The sequence below is a fragment of the Ambystoma mexicanum genome, chromosome 4p (assembly GCF_040938575.1).
Source record: "Ambystoma mexicanum isolate Mex_15411 chromosome 4p, UKY_AmexF1_1, whole genome shotgun sequence".
NCBI classification, from domain to species: Eukaryota; Metazoa; Chordata; class Amphibia; order Caudata; family Ambystomatidae; genus Ambystoma; species Ambystoma mexicanum.
Genome location: NC_090927.1, coordinates 626046771 through 626066635, shown reverse-complemented (window position 1 = coordinate 626066635; position 19865 = coordinate 626046771). Strand labels below are relative to the sequence as shown.

General features: G+C 43.4%; 1 protein-coding gene across 2 annotated transcripts in view; it reads right to left on the bottom strand.

Annotated features, from left to right (window-relative positions):
- Window positions 1–19865, bottom strand: part of PHF3 (PHD finger protein 3) — a 909072-nt gene that overhangs the window by 105571 nt on the left and 783636 nt on the right. For both annotated transcript variants that reach the window (XM_069606191.1, XM_069606192.1), the window contains one exon: window positions 11268–11463. In XM_069606191.1, the coding sequence (XP_069462292.1) occupies window positions 11268–11463 (196 nt within the window). The remainder of the gene's footprint in view (window positions 1–11267; window positions 11464–19865) is intronic.

Sequence of the window (19865 nt, the reverse complement as noted above, 5' to 3'; positions counted from 1 at the left end):
CATCCCTTTGGACTCAAGTAATTATTAGCCGATTGTGCACCCGCTTATGTGCTTTAAAACAGTGCTTACGTGTGCTAGGGTCTTATGGCTCTTTACGAAAGTTCTTTGCTTTAACTTCCCCTACCTGTGCTCTACTCCCCCAGCCTCCATTTCATCCACGTGGATATCACGCCTTCAGCCCGCCCTCAGCCACGCCCCCAACACCAACCAGAACAAGACCTTAAAACCACTGGTTACGCGCATCGCAAGTGGCTTTTCAAGTGGCCTGGCTGTTGGGCTGTTTAGGTGGTTGTTGAGTGGTACCCCCCTCTTTGTAGCAACTTACTGCCTTGTGTATCATTATTGTGTATCATTATTCCTGTGTTGCTACTATCATCTGCCTTTAGTGGTTGGCTTTGTGCCCCTGTATTGTTCTTACTGCAATGGCCTCAGGGCTGCGTAGAAGTCACCTGACAGATCTGCCTTCTACTAAGATTGTGAACGTTGACGCTGCTTATTTGGTTTCGGTTTCTACCGAAACCTCCTTTTTCTGACATTGGCAATGAAACATTTAATGAGTGCACGATTAAAGCCTTAACACCAGATAATTGTTCTCCTATGCAGGTTACTGCTGAGCAGCCTGTGGCCTCAGTGTCTGCCAGTAACACTTGTCCGTTTAGCATTCCCGAAGGTATCATTGCTGCTATTGCGTTAAAGCCTGTAGTGATTGCAGTCAATGAGGAAATTGCTTTATACAGCAATAAATTGTCATCCTCCAGTGTGATTGATTTAATGAATAGTTCCATCTCAGATTGCGACCCTGCCAATGACAATCTGGCAGATGAGTCTGCTATCTATGAGCTGAACAAACGTATACGAGCTTCTATTGGCGAATTAACACCACTAATTGATAGGAAATTTCTGATTGATCGACCAGCCAGTCCTTTATTCCCTAAGCCCCACCGCTCACCTGTACTGCAATTTAAAGATGTAGCTCATGGTGCTAGTCCGAAGGTTCTTTCTAACCAAAAGGAAAGGACAACGTCCAATCTATCACCACATCGTCCTTATCCTAGGACCAATTATCTTACGAACAATCCCAGCCATTGTGATCTACAGCTAGGGGAGGGCAATGAAATACCTTATACTACCCCGCCCATATTCCTTTCCGGTCATTATCAGGATATTGGATCTTCTTGATAAAGGCCATGATTTCACACATATGGAGCTGCGAGAAATGAAGATTGCCTCGAATGAAATGTTGCAAACTCAATCGGCTTGAGGGATTTCTGATGGCAAAAGATGCCTTCCCCTCAGCGCATTGTCTTTGTGCCGCTAGTGCGCACCAGCAACCCAATGCTAATATCAGATCCCTCTATGGAAATAAACAGATCAAGTGTTGTACTCCCCTACCTGAATGAGAAGACCCAGGGATCGAATGAGAATCACTTATGCCTTCGACATGCAGATGCTGCTGTGATATCTGCCACTGGGGCTAATGATATTGACTATCAAACAGGACAGAGAGATTAAGTTCGTTTTAAATATAAAATGTCGCTCTCCCTCGCCAGATCTTATGCCAGCACCACCAGACAGTCTATCTGTTCTGATAAAAATTATTGAAGAGTCTACTACGATGAGGCTAATGAGTTTGCAATTAACGACAAGTCCTTGTTTATTTCCATGCGTCAAAAAGAAATTCACTTAAAAGCTAAAAAACGCACTGAAAAGCGCAGGAAGGAAAAGCAGCTGTCAAAAAAAGATGGTACTAACCCCATTGTTGCAGAGGTCAACGCCGATCAGGTTGTAAAAAAAAGGAGCTGTCTTCTCCCCAAGATGATGATTTAATTGATGTTGATCAACTTTCGGAGGAAAGCTGTGCCCTGCTATTGCATCCTTGATCTCCTAAAATAATAAAAAACAACAATAACAGCAAGGCCTCTCTTAGTGCTTGCACCAATGGTGAGCAGTCTAAGAACATCTGTACCTCCAATTTGGCAATCAAAGGTAAATTACAGACGAAGGACTCTTCATCTGGTGTTCGGGATGGTTTAGCTTCATCTCTTAACCAAGAAGCTATGGAAACACAAAATATACTAGTCAATTACTTTCCTTCAACAGGTATGAAATCGACTTACAAACCAGAGAATAGGGTACCCGATTCAGCCCCTTCTAAAGAGAAGATGACTCCTATCGATCCCTCATAACTCACATAGACACTTCTGTTTTGGGGGTACAAGTCGGTCCATCATATGCTAAGGTGTGCAGCAATGATGCTTATGATTCTAAATTATGTCATCCTCTTATACTAAGAACGACTATGTTATCATCTCTGGCCCAGGTAAACACAGAGGGCTTCCTCATCCTGCACTGATTGAGGCCCCAAAAATGTAATCTAAAGCACCTATTGTGTTGCTACACAAGAACGAACATGGGGACAGGCCTTCTGATCAACCGAATATACTAATTCCAGGCCCAGGTATAGGACAAAGCCCACCAGGCTCAACTCCATTAGGCCCTGTTAGTAACGCTCAAACACAGGAACCCTTATCAGACCAACCATTCTTCATAACTATGAATCAGATCTTAAATACAGCAGTAGAGAGTGGTGGTCTTCTAAAATATTAGCAAGAGAACTTTAATTGAGATGAAACATTTCCTGCTCCATGGTGCAAAGGATCTCCAGCATGCTCCCCCGGTCTGCCTATCAAAATGGACTCATTCCATTCTACCAACTAATAAGGATCCCACCATCTCCACCTTAGAGACTCCTGTGGTTAGCACCTCCAACCTTGCAGCAACGACTCACCAGTCTCATTCTGCGCAGCTATCTAATGAAGCGGTAGCGACACCCCAGGAGTTTAACATCATAGGACTGGAAGGTAACCCCGATATACCAAGGGGCGAAAGGATCAATAGGAATTTTTTTCTTTGGGAATAATAGCACGGATACCCTCATTGCGCATTCTAACCACTGAGGACTTTGGTCGAATTGCCCTGGCTCGTGAGAATAATTATCAAATGTTAGGATACGTTTGCAATCCGATGGTGCTAAAATTGATCTGGAGCTTTAGATCTGAGCTAAAGGATATGGGTTTCAGTCTTCACACTTTTAACAGCGAAGTTGATGCTCATGAGTTCCTGCAGAAGCCAGTGCCACAGTCCGCTGATGCTCCTCTTCATGGAGCATCAGATGGCATGACCATGGAGAAAAACTGCATATCTCTGTTTATAGCAATGACAGCAGGGAATCGCAACTTAGCGTGGGTCGAGCCCTTAATGCGTTCAAGCACCTTCTTCAAAAAATGTTACAACTACGACTTAGCAAACAAAGAAAGCTGGCTTAACTTTCATTTCTTAGAATTCATGCAGTCATCAAGCACTTCATGGGTGGCTGTCCACCTTTTGTGACGAAGTTTATCCTGATATTATTTTCTTACAGGAAACAAGGAGTTTAATAGATTTGTCTTTAGAAGGTTATTATACTTTCTGTAAGCACGCAACTAAGGGCTCAGCGGGGCGTCCAATGGGAGGGCTGGCAATAGCGATCAGCAATAATATTAAATGCAAATAGATTAATGTATATTCTTCATCTAATGTGGTAGCAATTGAAATTGACATGTATGAAAAAGTTGTGGACCCGCTGTTTATGTTATCTCTATATTGGAATCCATAGAAAATAGTATTAGAGGAGATGTTTGATGACTTGGACCAATGCTTAGAATGTATAGACAACATAAGACCTTTGTCCAAGATCATCATTGCTGGTGATTTTAACTCTTTGTGTCTCACGAGTAATGAGGTAAATTATTCCAATGGTAACACAGTGAAGCAGGTAGCACATAGCCGTGGTGCTAAATGGGTTGCTTATTTTGACACTTGGGAGTTATCTTTTGTAAACAATCTTACAGCGGGCCAGCAGCATACATGGTGCCACTGGAATTCCACCTCAATGATCGATTATTTTGCTATTTCTAACACATTGTTGCATTTAGCTACGCCAGTGATTATCTATCCGATTACTACAGGTGACCACGCACCTATACAGCTTTAATTTTAACATTGTCCCATGATTGCTTTAACATCAATCTCTTGCTTCCTCTAAATGAAATCAATCGATCCAAGTTATCAGTGAGGTGGAATCCTAGCTTATGCAAGCGAATATTAGAGAAAGTAAAAATTGAATACGCCATTGCCTCGTGGAATTGGGTTTCACAGGAATCGCCCTTTGTAAAAGAAAGAATTATGGGTGAGATAATTGCTGCGGCTATTCAGTCTATTTTAAACCTATAACAAATGGAGCACCCCTGCTTGCGAAATTTGATTCTGAGACTCCGTTTTTAAAGTGTAAGAAAAATAAAGATTTGCGCATTATTAAAAAGCTTACCAAAAATCCTGTTCTGTTTAAGCTTGCAAAAAACCAAACTCTGCTATTGTACAAAAACAAACAAAGATTTCTGAGTAAGGCGAAGTTAAATGATCTCAATTGTGAGATTGTACGCAAATTATGTAAGCATGATGCAAAATACATATGGTGTATCATACGCAATATCACCCACTCTAAAGCGACATCTAATGAGAACATAATACCTTCCCACACATGGGTTTCCTATATATCAGAGAAATGTTCGTGCCCCCCTCGACTCAAATCGAACGCACTTGTGTTGAAGCCCACGGTGAAATGGGATATGTTTAGTTGGACCGACGAAGACATCATTTGGGCAATTAATAAATTAAGTCAGTCCAATGCACCGGGTCCACATGGCATACCCTCGTGTATGTATGAAGCTGAACCGATTGTATGGGCAACCATACTTAAGATCAAGTTCATTCTAAAAACTGGTTACACACCGGAGCAATGGGGGAACGTCCATAATTGTTTCATTCTATGAGAAAGGCAATGCATTGGACCCCCACAACTATTGACCCATTTCGCTAATGGACAAAAATGCGAAGATTTTTGCGAGCCTTATCCTATATGATCTAGAAAGGTTTATTGCAAGTAATAACATACTTTGTAAAGCTCCGATAGGTTTAAAGAAAGAGATGGGCACCCCGTTGAATGCAACTCTGATGCCCCAGATTATCGCCTATACAAAAAAGAAAGGAGCATTTCTGGTCTATATTGCGAGCGTTGATGTCTCCTCTGCTTTTGATTCTGTGGTGAGGGAGTTACTTTGGTCCAAATTACTTCTATTGGGCATTCCTTCAGGAATTGTATTTAGGATGATGAGGCTGCACTCTAATACTGTATGCAAGGTTAAGCTATCCAAAGAAGGTTCCATTACCGAAGCTATTAAAACCTTTATAGGTCTTAAGCAAGGTTGTAACCTTGCAGCAATTATTTTTAACCTCTATCTCTGTGACCTGGATCAGGTATGGAAGGGGATAGGGATGTACCTTGTAAGAATTGGCACGCTTAGACTCCATTGGCTGGCGTTTGCCGATGATTTGATCATAATAGATACTACTCCAGCTGGACTTCAGGCCAAATTGTATGTATTTGAAAAATATGCTTATAATCTGAACCTTATACCAAACGTTGGCAAAACAAGTATCTTGATTCTCCATGCTGGTAGAAAACTAAAATCATTCAGATGAAAAATTGGGGAACTTATGGTACAACAACAAACTGAGATTTGCTACTTGGGGTATCAACTAAGCAGCAACTCTTCCATTTCCATTTGGAAAGAAAGACTCAATCAGAAAGCTTGCCCACTAGGAAGTCAATTGAAGTTAATCTTCGTAAAATATTGTCAATTTTCGATCATTCTGTTATGTGACTTTGTAACTATGAAAGTACAAGCTGCACTTATCTACATTCTGGATATTTGACCATTTGACTTAAGTTCCTACTTGGATTCTCTACAAGGTCGCCTACTCAAAGGAGCTTTACATATGGCATTGTCAATCCCTAATTGTGTGATTAGGCATTAGCTAAGTCTTAAATCATTATCTTGCAGAGTGTTATGGAGCTCATTGTCAAACTACACAAAGTTTCTTAATGCTCCAAATAATTGTTTATATAAAGATCTGAAATGTTTAATGGAAGAAAAAACAGTTGGGTCTATTAACAGGTTTAAAACCCGTATGCAGGAGGTTTTGGATAGGCTTGGTGTAACACACAATGATCTGTGTATCAGTCCTGCCTTTTGTTAATAAGAAACTGTTCGAAGAAGAATGGATCCGAACTACTGACCAATTAGAAATTATATCCTTTGTATTTTGAATATGCTAACTTCATACGGAAACATTTGCCATGTAGTCACTATGTCTCTATATTTCCTTGTTCTGCGATCAGAGGGTTATTTATGCGTTTTAAGATGAATCTATTTAGAACTAAGGAACAATGTCGCCATTGGGCGGACATTACACCATGTATGTAATCTATGAAATGTAGGTTTCCTTTTTGCCTAAAATCATATAAAACCTTTAAACATTTGGTGCTTGATTGCTCTCATTTAAAAATGTCTCACACGCTCCCATTGATGAAATTTGTTAGCACTGAATTTGTTGATTGCACTGCACTTTTATGGGATAGACTTATGAATGGTGTACATTACCCATTAATTTTAGAATTAGGACATTTTTTAAGGGTTATGGAAAAAGAACTGGCTCACTTCAAAACCCTAGCTGAAATCAGTCAATGATGACAAGCTAAAAAAATAAAAATAAAATGTGTTTTATCACTGTTGAAATAATATGTTGTCGTAAATGATGAATTTTATGATATTTTAGATACGCAATGATGTGTATAGCACTGTTTTAATTCTGTTGTGAATTGTTATATCATGTATTTTTTTGAGCTCGTCTTTTGTAAAGGTTTATTTTTTAACCAAATACAATAAAAAAAAATAACTGGAAGGGGACGTCGACATGGGTGTGACGAACAATATCCCTAACGTGACATGTAGTGTACCCAAAACCACTTGCGTGTCGAGATCCCTCGATATTTTTTTTTCTGCCATGAAGGAGGAGCCTATGACTAACGTGAGTGAGAACAGAAAAGAGAGAAAGTAGTAAGACATCTATGTTCCTTCCATCTGAGCGGGGAGGAAGGGTGGGCTCATGTGAATCTAAGCAGATACAATCAACAGAAATGCTCTTAGCGTAGGCACGATTAAACAGCATAACTAACATAGACCTTAAGAGCAAAGCGAAATGGAAACATGAGTTGGGCCTGGAATTTGAGGAAAAGGAATGGGAGCACATTGTTCACTACCACAAAAAAGTTTCCAGGAACACCCAACTGCAACTCATACAATTCTACATTTTCAACAGAGAGTACCTTACACCAGAAGTGATCTCCAAATTCAAAGTGGCGAGAACCACCGAATGTCCAAAATGCTGTGAACCCTGTGCGAGAATGACTCACATGTTTTGGGGCTGTCAGGTGATACAAACGTTTTGGGCACAGATAGCTGCAAAAAGGGATGAGCAGACATTGAAGTGGAAGTGCAAACTCTAGCAGCATGCATTCTGGGCAGCTACAAAAGAAGTAGAAAGAACAAACCCCTCAACAAACTCAAAGACTTGATGTACATCCTAGTGAAAAGACGCATTGCATTGGGGTGGAAGAGTGCTAGGGGCCCAAGCATTGCAATGTGGAGGGAGGACCTTTGCAAATGGGTGACAGCGGAAACTGGGGCGTGGGAGAACGCGCTGAGAGAACAAAAACTAGACAGCAGAGAAGACCTGCACCAATGGGTGGCACTCACAGTGCCGTTATTGAGCCCTAGGGCGACAGAGGACACTTATAGCGACATGGGCAGCTCTTGATGGCTAGCTGGTGAGAACAGAACTGGCGCATTGTTAGGGAGAATTCTCTGTATAGGCTAATTTACCAAACCTAGTGAGTCCCCCAGCTGCTTTGCTGGATTTTTGAGGTTTATTTTTTTCTCCTGCTAAGCGTGAGACTCTTTCTCCCACTCTTAGGCATGATTTGAGAATGTCCTTTGACTTTGTAATGTGTTTTATGGGCTATGGGGTCTTTTACTCCATAGGGCTTCATGTGTTTTTGGGATGTGTGTTACACAGCACCCTCAGTGCAGTAACACCAGGGCGTCATAGTGACCCCCAAACAGACTCCATACCCTGGGACTGACGACTGTCTCCCAGGGCATGTAAAGTCACCATTGACTTTACTAGTCTTAAATTGTGAACAGAACCAGTACAAACCATCATATTGTGGACGTACTGGCCGGGGCAATTCGATTGCCCCGGGGTCTGTTGTTCGAGGGGGCATGTCTCCGTCCCCCCTGATCGAGTTTTGGCTGGTGGCAGTGGATACTACTTTTTATATTCGATCGCAAATATATCTCTATGGGATTTTCCCATTGTTCGAGGCTACCAACTTTAATTATTTAATTCTTATAGTCTCGAACATACCGCCGGTTTATTTATTTAATATTAATTCACTGGTTGGTATTTTTTGCCAGAACTCGATTCTAAAATGGCGTTTGTGTTCTCTTCTGTGACTCCAACCCAAGTCAGGCCCTTTGTTCCACTTTTTGGCGGGCTTCTCCACAGAAGCCTCCAAAAGTGGTGCCACTCTGTCTGGGTACCACAGGGAGTGTGGGAGGGGGTTTAGGCACCCTGGACTGAGTTACCTTGGTGTGTGATTGGCCCAAGTGGTGAGCCGGCCGGCTCACCACTTAGCATGTTTGATTGACAGCTAGGCTGAATGAATGGGGGTTTGCTGCATAAAAGCAAGGCTTTGGGGACTGGAACTTCAGAAGTCGCCACAGGACCTAAGAATCCGAGGAGGGAGAAGCTGAGCCGACCTGCAACGACGACACCACCGGTGGAGCCCTGCTGAACCATCCCCGACAACAGAGATCTCCAGTCCAGAGAGTCGTCTTCCTTTGACTGGTGGGGATAACCAGTTTTGCCTTCTTTTCACCTTCCTGGAGCATCTCGTGGCCGCCTTGCCTGTGCCAAGCACCCCGGCAACCGGAATACCACGGTTTACAACTACCGCGAAGAGAAGGGTAGAACCTTTTAACCGAAGAACTCCGCGGCTGGTTTCTTCCCTGGCAGTGCAACGACCTTCATCTTTCCTCCACGGCGAGACCTCCTCTTCCTCTGGACGAAACACCGACTTGCACCCGCTGCCAGGAACAACTGCCCCCCCTGGAGCTTCCTTCACACTTAAGGTACTGTGTCCCGTCTGGCTTACCTTGCGACAGATCGTTCGGGGTGACAGTAAAGCCTCAACTTTCTAACCTGGGCTAGCCTGGGACAACCTAGCTAACTTTTCCTGACTTTAATTTCATTCTTTTTGTGCGAACTATCTACAAGACTCTTTGGGCATAACCCCACTGTGTGAACCTGGACCCCTTCTGCTTGCTCTCTCCAAGAGTGGGCCTTGCAATTGACTTCCTTGCTCTCCAGTAGAACTCTGCCTATCCTGCCTTACTGTGGTTCTTGTAAAAGTATTGAAACTTGTGTGCTTCCATAACTCTGCCTTTTTCCCCTCCCTTTTTTTTTATAACTCATTAGAGTACCATCTTATGTTAAGCGCTCACCTCTGTCTGAAAATAAGTGGCGTTTCTCACTAAGACTTGTCTAATAAGTAATTAGGGTTGTATGTATATGATGGTGTCTGTGTGCTGAATTTACTCACCTCTTTTTGCTAGTGTAAATTACAAGTGTGTCTTTAAATAAATAATTATATACTTTTACACCAAAGCTCTGGTCAGTGTTTGCTTGTGCTACTGTGTCTCTGTACCTATTGTGTATACTCTATATACTGCCCAACTCTTCCTGAGGGAAGTTTGACTGCTCAGCCACAGCTACCAAGTGAATCTGTGTGGTACAGACTGCTACCAAGTGGGTTTACTGCCAAACACATGTAGTCTTAAATCTTTTGCAGTGGTCCCTAAGGGAACTGCACAGGTTTCTGCCCAACAGTGGTCTGTGTGTGGATGTGGTGGTCTGTGTGTGGCCAATGTGGGGGGCTAGGACTGCCTGATCACAGTCCACATCCAGGTCACATGGTGTCTGTTTGCAGGGCAGAATGTATGGCCACTGCCAGTTCCAATGGTGCATATCCTTACCATTGGTGGACCTGGGCTCAGTTACAATCCAAATCGTGGATAAAAGGAGAACACCTACAGCCATCCAACAGATCCATACAGCTAAAACCCCTATGAAGAAGTGCAACCCTCCGACGACGTAAGGGTGACCACTGCAGCTGACCAGCATCGTCTCCAGCCAAGCCCAAGTGAAGCCCTGCTCCTCTGTCCAGATCGCATTAAGGCCTTTGTAGGTGCTTGGACCATTGGGCCAGTGGGAAGAACCGGTCGTGACACCCTGTATGCCCGATGAACCTTCAGAAGTATCTCTGGACCATCCCATGGATGGGCAAGCTCTCTCCTGGGCTACCTCTCTGCAGCTGTAGCCATTCTGAGTGCATCCTTGGAATTTGGAGGATCTTTAACTTGTGCTACAAGATGCCTTGCTCCTGCATTTTCAACCTTTTAATCCCAACAGAAGGGTTGCAGAAACTGCTCCTTTGATCGCCCATCAAAGATTGCCTGACGCCGCCTGATGTGGTAATTCAAGTTGTAACCCATCGTCTTCACTCCCCAGATAATTCCTGAGGTCGCCTGATCTGCAGAAGTCTTCTTTCATTCATCACAAGGGTGTTCAGCTCAACAGTGTCTGAACCCATAACAAAGGTACTGCGACCGACAGGAATTGAATCCCACATCAGAAACTGCCCTCTGCAACTGCATCCACTTGGCTTCCAGCGACTAGACCAAGGCACAGAAGAACGTGTCCCAAATAAAAATTGAGAAATTGGAGGAAAGGGGGGGTAAGTTAACAGATCTGTTCCTTTCCCCCTATCCTCCATAGGGTTACATGGGCATAAGGTCCTGGATAATTGCATTGATCTGCCCCTGCAAACGCCTAGATTAAAGTTTAGAAAACAAAGTGTAATACTATGGCCAAACCCGCAGATAGTAGACTATGACAAGCATTTATTTTGAAAAATATACAAACCTGCAAAAAACGTTTGCCACCCAAATGCTGATAAAGTTAGCACTCCCAGCTGATATTAAAAACCAAATTATATCCAGTACAGGTGGTGCATGGTAGGTATTGCTAGTCAAGATTTAAATACATATTTAGCATTGGTAACATGAATTCCAGCATACTGCCTGTTACACAATTCTGAAGTCATGAAACCATGGAAAGAATCTTACAGCAGAGAACCTAAAAGATGCATTTACAAAATAGGGCAAATAACATTTAAGTCTACTAAACATACAAAATATACCTACCAGGGCCATCAAAGGGCGCAAGAAAGCGTGGTACTTTTTCTGATGCTCCCAAAGGTATCAGATACATGTCCTTCACTTGTCTCATGTTATTGGCAACAACACCATATCGTCTTCTGCTGCTAAAGTATGCAAATAACAAAGTGTACGAGATTTGATCCTCTTCACTTACAGGACAGAAGCGTATTAAACACGTTTCCTGCAGAAATGAAAATAAAAAATAAAAACAAATCACTATTTTATTGTAAATTAGAAATATAAAGAAAGTAATGAGTTTGTCCACCAGGTGGTATTTACACATACAACAAGTTACACTACAGAATGAGACAGTCATGTGTACAGACAGTTCATTTAGTAGGACAGAAGATGGCACTCAAGACTGTGTCCATGGGTGCATAGAGTTGTAGTGTAGACAAAGTGAATGTTCAAAATAATGTAGTTTTGATGTGTCTTTTCAAAAAGCTTGTAAGTGTTCATTTACCAGTACTGCAAGGTCACAATTTTCACAATGTTTATCCAGTTTTGTCAACATGTATAGTCTCCCCTTCTGATGGTAGTGTCAGCACCAAGGGCTTAGTATTTGCAGAGGGTAGCTTTGCAAATAAAGGCAAACATTACTTACCCTGTAATCGTCGATCTGCTTAGAATTACATGTTATTCATAGGCTGACAAGACGTCAACAGAGGCGTTCCTGCAACACTATTGCTAACCTATGTGTACAGATAACCATGCTCCTTGATGCATCTACATAATCAGATTGTTGTTTTTCTGCCCTGAGGTATGTGATCAAGTGCATTTCTATTTTTAAAAGTACCCTTAGTTGCCACAAGGAGAGAATGGGTAGGCACATGTGATTTTAAACTGAGACAAGCCACAGAATGATTACCGGGCAAGTAATGCTCGTCTTCGGAGGCTTGTGAATCTGCTTAGATTCACATGTTATGCGTAGATTAGCAAGCGGTACCTAATGAAGGGGGTAGTGGAGCTGAAGGAAAGTTGCAAATAAGTGTTTTAAAACTCCTTGTCTCACCTGTGAATCAATTTGTGCTCGAGTATCTGCACAAGGATGCGTGACAATATGCACAGAGCTCCACATAGCCACTTTACAAATTGCTTCCAGTGGTACATTAGCAACAAAAGTGAGCGTTGCTCTTGTACTATATGTTGAGTGTGCTTCTGGTGTGAAGGAACATTATGTAACATTGTTGTATGCATCTGAGAACCCATCTTGCAACAATAGCCTTAGTGACTATCATCCTCTCTCTGCGCTGCCACTGAAACAAAGATTGGTCTGAATTCTGGAATGTTTTTGTTTTGAGGTAGTACATGCCAGCTCTTCATACATCAAGTGTATAAAGTGCTCTTTCACCCCATGTATTGAGGAATTTCGAAAAAAGCTACCAGTTCCGTACATTGATTGACATAGAATTTGGAGATGTATTTCAGTGAAACCCTTGGGTTTGTTCTTTAAACCACTTTATTCTTGTGCATGGACACAAATGGTTCTGGCATAGATAATGGCTGTAACCCGCGTATCTTTCCAAATGAAGTGATGGAAATAAGGAATGTGACTTTGTATTTAAGGTTCTTTAGAAAAGCCATAGGCATACGTTCAAAAGGTGGTCCCATATGTTTGCTTAACACAATGCTTAAATTCCGGCCTGGCGGTGGATGCACTACAGGAGGGTAAATGCGTTTAATCCCTTGTATAAATGCCTAGACTACTGGAATTCTCCAAAACAATGTTGTGTTGAGAGGTTGTAAATCAGAGCCTAATAAAAGGAGGAGGCATGCAAATATGTTAGCTGGTTAGCAGTCAATTGGACTGGTGTTATTCTTGGTACACCAGATGACAAATCTTTTCCATTTGTTGAAATAGCAATGTCTTGTCAGGTTTTCGTGCCTCTTACTATCTCCATACAGCGTGCTGGTAAATTTAAATTACCAAACTGTCTTCAGCAGCCAAGCAGCTAAGTTTGATGCGTGCAGCATTGAGTGTGTGAACTGCCGATCATGCTGTCTTTTCAGGTTATGTGACGCTGTCAGTTTGAATGGTGGGCAAAGTGACATGTTCAGCAGGTGGGAGTACCATGGATGCCTTGCTTACATTGTTGCAATGAGTATCAATGCTGTATGCTCCTGGTACAATCTGTGCATTACTTTGGGCAAAAGTGGAGTCGAGGGCAAAAAAGCATATTGCAATTATGCTGTATCACCTCATTCATGAAGAACTGCCTACAGAACTCTGTTATGGCTGTTTGGATGTGAAGCTTGGGCATTTTGCACTTTCTGCAGTTGCAAACCAATCGACTGTCGGCTTGCCACATCTTGCAAAAATGTGTTCGAGTGTGCTGGTCTTTAATGCCCATTTGTGTTCCTGCACTGTCTGCTCAGGCTCTCTGCCAGAAAAGTGGTATCCTATGGAACATGTTGCACTGGATGTGTATGGAGTCTTTTGAGGCATCACTGCCAAATGTTTTGTGCGAGCATGGGCAACTCTTGAGTTTGTTCAGCCTTATTTATTGATAGAATATATGGCAGTTGTATTGCCTGCAATGATGAGAATATATTTCATCATCAGACTGTTTTGGAAAAAATTCGACTGAGACGTTCTAGCGTGTTTATGTTTTTCTTGGATTGTTGTGCCAATTACCTTCCCCGTCTGGTGGTGTAAGCAATACGCCCCCATCCTGGCATGGATATAGCTGTTGCTGTTGTGATGGTTATTTGAAATGGTGGGTTGACAAAAGGTCTTCCCTTTATGATCTTTTCTTTTGACCACCACTTGAGGTATGATACACATTTATGCGAGGTCACGGTTAGGAAAGATTTACCCTTTGGCAACTTTGTCACCATATAGTCTATGCACCACCAATCTTTTGGCTTTGTTTTTGAACCTGTGTTAAGGGGAAACCGATCAGCCATGGGAAACTAGGTTTGCCTTTCTGTTTTACAGCTGTTACTTTTTAACCTTGCACACAGCATCTTCCAATGCAGTGCAATGGAGATACTTTTGTATGACCTTGGGATTTTTGGTTACTTATATTTGTGTCTAAAGACAAGCTGGTGGTAGCAATTATATTTGTACAATTGTTTGTGTTATTTCTAGTGTTCACATTCGCGTTTACCGCGTCTTGCTACTAAATGTGGCTATTTCCCTAAAAGGCAACATCACAAGATGTTCGCTTTTACCTTGGCCATGTTGTTTGGCCTTCTTGCCTTGCCATGAAATTCCATATAAGGTCATGCACTTGCCAAGGAAAGCTGCGGCTTTCACGGGCTAATGATGCTGTGTGTGTGTGGTTCAGGAAGTGGGTGGGACTGTCTGGTCCTATTCCACATCGGTGGTGCCAGTGAATCTACGTGTGGGGTATGAGTTAAAATGGATTTCTAAACTCTGGCCTGTTGGACAGATGTTTAGGAGTACACCCTTATTATTGTGAACATGGTACAACTACTGGGAGTTTAGCCAAACCAATCAAGGTAGCATGAGAGAGACCAATGCTAAATCTCAGGAGAGGTAAGTGGGGGCAGGGGTCCACAATGAGTCTACACAGTTGTTTACACTTAGACAGTTTGTTATAAACTTAACACATTTGTGGTCTGGGCTATGTCTCATGAGGTGGTGAGCTTGTAAGAGGTCCACAATGATCACACAGAGTGAAGCAGTCAAGGAACACACTTAGCCAAACAGGTATAAAACTACTTCTTTGTATATGGCAAAATAACAGTGAAAAATTACTACTAACAGGTAATATCACTCAATACTAAAGATTAGATACATACAGTGCTCCAGATAAGATTGTGAGGTGGGAGTATTTTACGCATGATTTTTCAAATTAGAGCGTAAATGCAATTTCAAGAGAGTGAAAATTAGTTTTCTCCTCTGCAAGAGAGTAAAACTTATCCAACACATACGTTATGGGTATGAACACATTTTAAAAGGGTGCGTGCTTTATTGTGGTGCTCGCTTAGGTGTCACAGATTTGGTCTTTCAGTTGGAAATTCAGCATCATGCATAAGAAGGCTATGCTGATGACAAAGGAAATGCTACATTGCCATCTAGTGGTGGAAAGTATGTTTTTTAATGAATAAATCAAAGCGTACACCGTACGCAGTACAAAATTAAATGGTCCATATTTGCCATATTTACATGCGTAAAAGGGAAAGATACGCACGTTAACTGGCAGGCTGGATACATATATACAATTATTAGAGTAGGGCAAAATACATATCAAACACCTGAAAAGGAAGATACAGATTTGTATTATATATATGGGGTCTTGTGCCCAAAAGTTCAGCAAATTTCCATACAGTTTTGTGAAGCGGAAAAAAATGAAGGTAGGGTTCTCTGGGGTCCAGTGATCAGCTCCAAGTGCTAGGGGACGAGGTAAACTAGCTAACAAACGTGTTCCCAACTTTCAGAGTGCTTGTGTGAACAAGCACTGGCAAAGCCAAAGTATGAAACGTTTCTAAAAGTTACCAACTTTTAAAAGGGAGTTTTGGGGTCAAGTAAGTATTGCCACACCTGGCTCCCTGTATTCCGATTCGTCCCATGACTTGGCAGGTCGATTGAAGACTACAGGACGTTAGCCGAAACCCAGAGCTAGTCAGCCACAGGGTGGTTCTGGGGCACTTCTTTATAGGACGCCGAGCGGACGTTGAGAATGGATGTTCCCTCCACTCGCAGGGTTGCAGCTCCTGCGCAGGACTGCTGTAGATCTTCCACAGGACAGAGGTCTACAAGGGCAGCAGCAGAAGTTGTTTGCCAAGCCTTCTTCGGACGGGTCCACGGTCTCCTTGCAAGTCTTTTAGCTGAACAGGAGTCTTGGCTCCATCAGGTTTTTCCATGATCTCTTTATAGTGGGTGCAAGTGTTCTCTTCTTATCCTAAATGCCATGTAAGAGCAGCAGCTCCCACTGGCCAATGACAGATCTGCCCCACACACACCCCAGCAGTGGTCCAATCAGGATCACTGGCGGCACACCTCATGCATATCACTCCGACACCCTGGCACCAGTTTGTGGATTGGGACCAGACAGCCCCAGCCCACTTCCTGGCAGCAAAAGCACATAGCCCTGCAGTAGCCCACCAAAAGCTTCTGCTGTACCGGGCACTGGAAGTCTATATAAGGATTTTCCTGGCTTCACAGGCCAGGAAGAAGGCTAAAAGACAAGATGGCCAAAGGACAAGCAAAAAAATCTTGTGGCATGGCCATATTTAACCACCATGTTTTTGGAAGGAAAAATCAAGGACGAGACAATTTACAAAAGTTCTTTGTTTAATTAATAAGAATATTGAGTAAATCAAGAACAAATCAAAAGAACATAATTCAATGCAGGAAAACAAAAATATTCTTTTTATAAACAATTATGACTCGCATTCATATTGGGCAATGTGCCTCAGTCAAAACAGGCATATCCATATCTGAATTCACTCTATACAAACACACTCCTAAATGACTAAAATTGTAAAACAATCACAAAGTTCTTGACATTTTTTTGAACAGTTATATTTTCTCTCCTGGAATAGATATTAATTCATTTTTGTATTGTCATTTCCAGGCATTTGAACAGGACTACCCGGTTTCGACGTATTTGACCCAATTAAACCATGTCTTCATCAGGGGACATACAATAATCCTAAAAAGATCACATATAAAATCAGACATTAACCTACATACAACGTATATTACAGTGACATTTGGCACACATGGTTGTCAATTATCATTCTTATTAATTAAACCACGTGCTCTGGAACAAACCGTATATTCCAGAAAGTCCCTGAGAAGCCTAACGTGCCCTAACACCAAGCCCTGACCTGCAAGACAAAGTCAAAACACCACAATGTGACTCAACACAATCTTTCAGTTATTGGCCGAAGTGCCTGTGCTTATACACAAAAGTAAGAGTGTACCTAGCTGGTCTTGACTCATAGGGCTTAGCTGGAGCATTGGATCTACAGCCACCTAACAAGAGAAACAGTAGATAAATGATTCATCACCATTGGCCACTTGTAGTCCGCCAGCTACCCAGAAAAAGATGAATTCCTACTGAGGCAAAGGATCTCAAATTCAATATGACAATATGTGCTCACCACAAGCTAATTATTTGTGGCATACATATTTTCTTAAAATAGCAAGGGAACGCATCTGTGTTTTCCTCGGCACTGTCAAATCACTGTGCCACTGCTAGACTTTGCGTGCAGTACATAACAAGTTTAACCACCATACTTGTTCAGTTGAAAAGGAAAACCCTAACTTATTACATGTATTTTTAACATCAGCATGTAATGCTTGCTAAAACAAGTTCATTTAGCAATTTTCATGTACACCATTGTGTATACTTCAGTTTTATTATCACAGTGTTACACGTCTATGTTAATCAATTTGTTGTCTGACATTACGATTATGAATACGGACCATAGTAGACCTTCTCTAAACTCAAAACTAATCTAAAATAAACGTAAGGTTTAACAATATATGCCAGACCTGCCCGATTGATTCTGCTATAGTTTAGGCTTTAGAACAAGATTGAGGAGCATGCTTGTTTTGTTCTGTTTGGCGGGAATACCAAGATAGCCACCACAGATATTTACCTTTCTGAAACTGAATGGGCTTATTAGACTACTGCCCTTCCTTCAGGTCTATGCATTGATCTCAGCCAGGTCATGTAACTTACGCATTTAAATAACTGATAGCCACTTACAAGGCAAAAGACGGACTGTGCATACGCACACTCCGGTGCGTCCCTTGGCCTCCCTGAGAGGAGACTCGGAGCATCATACATTTGTAAAGTAAGTACACTGGGTGCTATGTGGTTCGGTAAACAATGAACAAGGCCGCAGAGTTGAGCAACGCAGGTGCGCAGGAGACACTGCCTGACGATACGTAGCACGCAGCGCTAAGTCCATGCTTCGGAGCTTTTAAGAACCGTGGATCGGACCATCTGTGGCAAAGTCCTCACAGGACAAGGCCGGGTGTTGAGCGATGCAGGTGTTTGGCAGAGAGGCGATAGCGCAGATTGTGAGTGCGGAAGAATTCGCCCTCCATCTGTAGTTGCAAGGTAGGAAGGTGCGGGGAGGGAGAGTTGCATTGGTACACTTCACGCAACCCCCTGTCCTTGAGTACCTTTACCATTCTCCCTCTTGCACAGGGGTTGGTCTCCCTGCTACTGTTCCACGTGTCACACACCCGTGCGTCCACCCTTCTCCACCTCCACTCGCTCCCCTTCGCAACTTAGGCCCTGCCCTGTCTTCAGACCACATGCATCCCCACGTACCCTGTCCCAGCTCCCCCGTCCTAGCACATAACACTCTGCGTTGCTCCCCACATAACTTGTCCCCTTCCCCCTGGCCTAGCGCTTCCTTCCCAGCTCTGCTCCCCACGCAACTGCCCCCGCTCCCTGTGCCTAGCGCATCCCTCTGTGCATGGCTCCCAACACATCTTATCCCCCCCTCCCCCGGACTTGCGCATCATTCTCTGTGCTGCTCCCCATGCAACTGCCCCCGCTCCCTGTGCCTATCGCTTCCCTCTGTGCATGGCTCCCTACGTAACTTGTCCCTGCTCCCCCGGCCTTGCGCATCCTTCTCTGCGTGGCTCCCCACGCAACTATCCCCTGCTTCCTGTGCATAGCACATCGCTCTGTGCGCAGCTCCCCATGTAACTTCTCCCCGCTCCCCCGGCCTTGCGCATCCTCCTCTGTGTTGCTCCCCCACGCAACCTAGACCCGTTTTCCCTCCTCTCCTTCCCCTTCAGGCTCCCCTGAGCCGCACCCAGTGCATTGCTCCCTGCATGTATCTCGCATCCTATGCCCTTGCGTACTGTGTCCCTTGTATTGTTTCCACTATTGTTCTGTCATTCCACTGCATTGTCTGTATTTCCTCTTACTTGCAGGTACCTTGCCTTTGAGTGCCATTGTAGTGTACTTTTTTTGCTTGCACTTTGTTTTCTCCACTCACATCAGGACCCTGCAAGGCCTGTGTTCTTGCTCTGTAGTGTACTTACTTGCTGCCCCACATATTGTGTGTGCCCCCCCCGTGGCCCTCATCCCGTTTACCCCTAAAGTGTGACCCCACCCCTCCTGCTTGCCCCCCCCCCCGGCTCCACTCCTTTACCCTCCGCCGTACCCTCTATGGTGCTCTCTGTCTCCCCTATAACTGCTAATCTATCGACAATCCTATCCCTCTCACTAAGTCTTCTAGGAAGAAGCTCAAAAGGGACATCCTGGTCTCCAACCCAGGGCTCCCCAATGCTGATACCTACACCAGTGCTTCCTCCAGACAGACCCTCACTGACATCCTCTTTGTCGTTCCCTCTCCAGGCTAATGGGCCCCATATGGTCTCTGTTCTCTCTCCTTTTTAATCCTCTCCCATTGATAGTGGTACCCGGTGGGAGGCACCCCTGCCCCCTTACACTGCGCCAAGACCATCATTAATGTCTTCTTAAATGGTACTGTCTTGGTCCAGGGCCGTCAGGCCAATCTCCTCCTTTTTGATAGACGCTTCCTGCGTCTTATTAACTTCCTTTCTTCTCATGCTACTCCTATTTACCCTTCTCTGTCTGTCTGTCTGTCTCCTTCCTCTGCCTCCTCCCTGGCATC